This window comes from Echeneis naucrates, chromosome 9, assembly GCF_900963305.1.
Source record: "Echeneis naucrates chromosome 9, fEcheNa1.1, whole genome shotgun sequence".
NCBI classification, from domain to species: Eukaryota; Metazoa; Chordata; class Actinopteri; order Carangiformes; family Echeneidae; genus Echeneis; species Echeneis naucrates.
This window is the reverse complement of record NC_042519.1, coordinates 24,236,580-24,242,579: the sequence shown is the minus strand read 5'-3', so window position 1 is coordinate 24,242,579 and position 6,000 is coordinate 24,236,580. Positions and strand designations below refer to the sequence as shown.

The 6,000-nt window shown below is 51.4% G+C and overlaps 1 protein-coding gene across 1 annotated transcript; it reads left to right on the top strand.

Annotated features, from left to right (window-relative positions):
- Positions 1-3,557: 3,557 nt before the first annotated feature.
- Positions 3,558-5,966, top strand: LOC115048310 (kazal-type serine protease inhibitor domain-containing protein 1-like). Its single transcript, XM_029509684.1, has 4 exons — positions 3,558-4,251; positions 5,359-5,519; positions 5,600-5,747; positions 5,834-5,966. The coding sequence occupies exons 1-4, from the start codon at positions 3,732-3,734 to the stop codon at positions 5,917-5,919; spliced, it is 915 nt and encodes a 304-aa protein (XP_029365544.1). The 5' UTR covers positions 3,558-3,731; the 3' UTR covers positions 5,920-5,966.
- The last annotated feature ends 34 nt before the right edge of the window (positions 5,967-6,000 follow it).

Below are 6,000 nucleotides of genomic sequence, written 5' to 3'. Positions count from 1 at the left end.
GTTAAAAGACCAGGATCACACCAGAGACCAGACTTCTATGACTTTATGAAACAAACATTGTTTGTTCCTGGTCTAGAGCTGGTTTCTGTTTCATTCAGAACATTTCACTTTAGTCTGGTAAGGACTCTCCTCTGGTGGGTCTCACTGAGGATCTGGGTTCTCTGTGGTTCTGGACCCTCTGAGGTTCTGAAACCTCTGAGGATCTGGACCCTCTGTGGATCTGGACCCTCTGTTGTTCTGGACCCTCTGTGGTTCTGGACCCTCTGAGGATCTGGACCCTCTATGGATCTTGACCCTCTGTGGTTCTGGACCCTCTGAGGATCTGGACCCTCTGTTGTTCTGGACCCTCTGTTGTTCTGGACCCTCTGAGGATCTGGACCCTCTGTTGTTCTGGACCCTCTGTTGTTCTGGACCCTCTGAGGTTCTGAAACCTCTGAGGATCTGGACCCTCTGTGGATCTGGACCCTCTATGGTTCTGGACCCTCTGTTGTTCTGGACCCTCTGTGGTTCTGGACCCTCTGAGGATCTGGACCCTCTGTGGTTCTGGACTCTTTGAGGATCTGGACCCTCTGAGGATCTGGACCCTCTGAGGACCTGGACTCTTTGAGGATCTGGACCCTCTGTGGTTCTGGACCATCTGAGGATCTGGGTTGTCTGTGGATGTGGGCCCTCTGAGGATCTGGACCCTCTGAGGATCTGGACTCTCTGAGGATCTGGACCCTCTGTGGATCTGGACCCTCTGAGGATCTGGACTCTTTGAGGATCTGGACTCTCTGAGAATCTGGACCCTCTGTGGTTCTGGGCCCTCTGAGGATCTGGATTGTCTGTGGATGTGGGACCTCTGAGGATCTGGACCCTCTGTGGTTCTGGACCCTCTGAGGATCTGGATTCTTTGAGGGTCTGGACCCTCTATGGTTCTGGACCCTCTGTGGTTCTGGACCCTCTGTGGTTCTGGACTCTTTGAGGATCTGGACCCTCTGTGGATCTGGACCCTCTGTTGTTCTGGACCCTCTGTGGATCTGGACCCTCTGAGGATCTGGACTCTTTGAGGATCTGAACCCTCTGTGGTTCTGGACTCTTTGAGGATCTGGACCCTCTGTTGTTCTGGACCCTCTGTGGTTTTGGACCCTCTGTGGTTCTGGATCCTCTAAGGATCTGGACTCTTTGAAGATCTGATCCACTGAGGATCTGGACCTTCTGAGAATCTGGACCCTCTGTGGTTCCGGACCCTCTGAGGATCTGGACCCTCTGTGGATCTGGACCCTCTGAGGATCTGGACTCTTTGAGGAGCTGGACCCTCTGTTGTTCTGGACCCTCTGTGGTTCTGGACCCTCTGTGGTTCTGGACTCTTTGAGGATCTGGACCCTCTGAGGATCTGGACTCTTTGAAGATCTGATCCTCTGAGGATCTGGACCTTCTGAGAATCTGGACCCTCTGTGGTTCCGGACCCTCTGTGGTTTTGGACTCTTTGAGGATCTGGACCCTCTGTGGATCTGGACCCTCTGAGGATCTGGACCCTCTGTTGTTCTGGACCCTCTATGGTTCTGGACCCTCTGTGGATCTGGACCCTCTGAGGATCTGGACCCTCTGTGGATCTGAGACCCTCTGAGGATCTGGAGTCTTTGAGGATCTGGACCCTCTGTTGTTCTGGACCCTCTATGGTTCTGGACCCTCTGTGGATCTGGACCCTCTGAGGATCTGGACCCTCTGTGGATCTGAGACCCTCTGAGGATCTGGACTCTTTGAGGATCTGGACCCTCTGTGGTTCTGGACCCTCTGAGGATCTGGACTCTTTGAGGATCTGGACCCTCTGTGGTTCTGGACCCTCTGAGGATCTGGACCCTCTGTTGTTCTGGACCCTCTGAGGATCTGGACTCTTTGAGGATCTGGACCCTCTGTGGATCTGGACACTCTGAGGATCTGGGCCCTCTGTTGTTCTGGACCCTCTGTGGTTCTGGATCCTCTGAGGATCTGGACCCTCTGAGGATCTGGGCCCTCTGTTGTTCTGGACCCTCTGTGGTTCTGGATCCTCTGAGGATCTGGACTCTTTGAAGATCTGATCCTCTGAGGATCTGGACCCTCTGTGGATCTGGACCCTCTGAGGATCTGGACTCTTTGAAGATCTGATCCTCTGAGGATCTGGACCTTCTGAGAATCTGGACCCTCTGTGGTTCTGGACCCTCTGTGGATCTGGACTCTCTGAGGATCTGATCCTCTGAGGATCTGGACCCTCTGTTGTTCTGGACCCTCTGTGGTTCTGGACCTGTTCTCACTGATCAATAATCAATAATGGTTTGGTCCGTGGGAGCAGCTCCCCCTGATGGTTAAATGATGATGTCACAGATTTTTTACCATGTTTTTCTGTTTGTTTGTTTGTTTGTGCATCTTCCTGTTGCACACATGATGAAGATGATGACGATGGTCTGTCTTGAACCCTGTAGGATCTGCTCAGAGGTCAAAGGTCACTGCTGTAGAAGACACTATTTATCTTGTTATTAGCCGGAGAGGAAAAAGTTTGGCCTTTGACCTCTGACGGTTCAGTGATTTTGTTTGCTGTTTTAATATGAAGCTACAATAAAACATGACTTTTATTTTGTCGGAGTTGATGAGTCATCGTTAATCTGGATCATGTGATCAGATTCAGGATGTAAATAAATCATGTCACACCAAGAAGAACTTTCTGCTGTTTTTCCTTCAAACCTTCAGACCATCAGACCTTCAGACCTTCAGACCATCAGACCTTCAGACCTTCAGACCATCAGACCTTCAGACCTTCAGACCATCAAACCTTCAGACCTTCAGACCATCAGACCTTCAGACCTTCAGACCTTCAGACCATCAGACCTTCAGACCATCAGACCTTCAGACCTTCAGACCATCAGACCTTCAGACCTTCAGACCATCAGACCTTTAGACCTTCAGACCTTCAGACCATCAGACCTTTAGACCTTCAGACCTTCAGACCATCAGACCTTTAGACCTTCAGACCTTCAGACCTAAATTCTTAGACTTTGAAGCCCACAGAAAGAAGACTCCGGGTTCTGGGGATGTGAAGCAGTTTCCTCTTCTTGATGACAGAAACAGCTGTCAGGTGAGGTTGGGGGAGGGGAGCGCGAGCGCCTGTCAGGTGAGATGGAACATCACCGGAAATAAGAACAACGGATCATAAAAATATTTAAAAGTAAAAGCACATGAACTATAAATATGTTCTTTCTAAATTTACAGACATAACATCCACACTTCAAAATAAAACCAACACAGCCAGAGTTCAGAAAACTCTTATCTGAACTTTCATTCAGTCTGACTCCAGGTCTGGATGAACCTCCTGGGGGTGTCCAGGTTCTGACCCATCAACCAGCTGAAGGTCCACTGAATCCTCTTCTTCTTCTTCTTTCTTTTCTTTTTTTTTTTCTTTTTTTTTTACATATTTTATTGGAGAAAATGTCCGCAGCTGTCCTGACTTCCGGCTCCACACTCTGACTGACAATGGGTTTATTTTGAAGGATTGGACCGGATGGACTGTGCCTTATTTTGGCGCACTTGTCTCGTGCCTGCAGGCAGCGAATCAGCGCGAGTGGCTCAGCTGTTTAAACCTCCGACGGTCTGAGTTCTGGTCCTGGTCCTGGTCCCGGACTTCATCCAGTCCTGTCCGTGTTTTGGTCCAGGAGGACTGTGACGGACCGGATTCTCTCTTCAGTTCAGACCCGACTAATCTCCCAGACCGGGTCAAGATGCGGGGAGCCGGAGGACTGGTCCTCCTGGGTCTCAGTCTGATCCTCCACATATGCCGCTCCTTTCCAAACTCGCTGTCGGACCCGGACCGGCTGGAGGAGGATCTGGGGGGCCGGGAGCAGGACCGGACTGGGAACGCGACCGGGACGGGGACTGGTCGGACTTGCGGACTTTGTGAGCCGGACCTGTGCCCGGAGACCCGCGGCTGCCGGGCCGGTCTGGTTCTGGACTCCTGCGGCTGCTGTCGGGAGTGTGGAAACCTGGAGGGCCAGGCCTGCGACCCGGGAGACCGGAGCGTCTACTACGGGCTCTGCGGGTCCGGGATGAGGTGCCAGGCGAACCCGAGGCCCGGAGGAGGAGAGGATGAGGAGGATGAAGAGGACCAGATGTGTGTGTGTGAAGACCAGGAGCCGGTCTGTGGTTCTGATGGAACCACATACATGAGCATGTGCCAGTTCAGGGAGGCAGCTTTCTCCAGACCAGACCTGAAGACCAGCAGGAGGGGGCCTTGTGACACAGGTAGGACTCACCTGGAGCCTCAGGTATGTGAAGATCTCAGACCTGTTCAGGACTCACTGGGACGGAGACAGATGTCAGAACCAGATCCATGGTCCCAACAGCTGGGGCAGACTTACATTCTCTGCTGCAGCCAAGGAAACCACCTCGTCTAAGTCCAGATCGAGGTCCAGACCGCTCCATCAGGAGAGTGGGTCCTGGACCAGGTGGATCCACCACCTGTGAGTAAGGGACCAACTGGGCTGCGGTCCTGGTCCTCACTGAGTCCGTGCTGGACCTCCTTTTTTATGTCGAAGAAGTGGACTCAGTGAAATCCAGAGTCCTGATGGACGGAGCTCTTTTCCCAGAGACTCCGTCTGACCATCACTTCTTTCTCCATCCTTACTTAGTCCTGCAGATCCAGATCTGTCAGACTGAGAATTCCAACTTTATTTCCAAAATATACTGTTCAGTGTTGCGTTTTTTTTTTTTTCCGTGTGTGTGTGTGTGTGTGTGTGTGTGTTTAGGTAATTTCACACACACCATTTAAAGTCACATGATCCTCCTCTGCACATTCCTCAGTTTTAATGGACATGAGACACACACAGTCTGGTTTACTCTGTAATTTTTCTTAAAATTAGCTCCTCTCTCCCGGCCCGGGGCCTCCACAGACATCCTGTTTGGGTTCATTGGTGACTCTAAACTGTCCGAAGGTCTGAGTGGTTGTTGGTCTGTCCAAGCTGAGCTGGGATTGGCTCCAGAACCCCCGGTGACCCGGAAACAGATCAGGAGAGAAGATGGATGAATGAATCACTTCTCTCTCTCACACACATGATTATAGTATCTCTCGGCCTTGGTCACAATGACTGTGACTTAAATTAGACCTGGTTTCCTGTTGGTCTGACACACACACAGTGTCAGGATAAAAAAAATATTTGTGTAATTGGCTTAGCTGTCCTTCAGAATAAAAGTCTAATAAAAACAAAGGTGTTCACTGACTAATTAGCAGATGAAGCTAACTGACCACAAACTAGCTCAGCTGTTCCCGAGCGGCTCCCCCACTGTGATGTCATGTTAAGAAGCCACGCGTCCAATCTTTGACCTTGTGTGACGTCTTCATGTGTCTGTCAGTTCCTGTCATTAAGGTCCCGCCCCTGAGCCAGGTGAACGGGACAGGCAGCAGCCTTGTCTTCCTCTGTGAGGTGTTTGCATTTCCGATGGCATTGGTCGAGTGGAGGAAGGAGGGGCGTGACGTTGTCCTGCCGGGGGACGACCCCCACATCTCTGTTCAGGTACAGGGAGATTGTTAGCCTAGTATGGCTAACAGAAAAACTTTCTGTCTGATTTCCTGTCCCATCTGTCTGCATCACAGTCTCGGGGCGGGCCTCTGAAATTTGAGCTCTCCAGTTGGCTGCAGATTGAAGGGGCGGAGCCAGGGGATTCTGGAACCTATCGCTGCATCGCGCATAACAATCTGGGATCTGTCTCCGCCTCTGCCGTCCTGGGAGTCCTGGGACCAGGTGAGACAGGAACAGGAAGAGCTGCCGTTGTCTGTTTGTCCGTTTGTGTTGATGTAATTAAGCCACAACTGCCCCCCCCCCTCCAGAGGAGCTGTCGTCTTACCTGGCCAATAGCGTGGCGGAGATGGAACAGCTGATGGATGCCACAGACTATGACCAGGACTTCTACTGATGTGACTTCCTGTTGTCTCTCGCACCCTGATGATGTAATAAAGTGTTTAATTTGACCTTCGACTTCCTGAAGGTCACCTCA

Bases quoted from the DNA above. Each gene is read 5' to 3' on its own strand.
- LOC115048310 (XM_029509684.1), top strand. From the start codon at position 3,732: ATGCGGGGAGCCGGAGGACTGGTCCTCCTGGGTCTCAGTCTGATCCTC. The intron at 4,252-5,358 runs GTAGGACTCACC...TGTGTCTGTCAG, and splicing joins GAGGGGGCCTTGTGACACAG to TTCCTGTCATTAAGGTCCCG. The intron at 5,520-5,599 runs GTACAGGGAGAT...TCTGCATCACAG, and splicing joins ACCCCCACATCTCTGTTCAG to TCTCGGGGCGGGCCTCTGAA.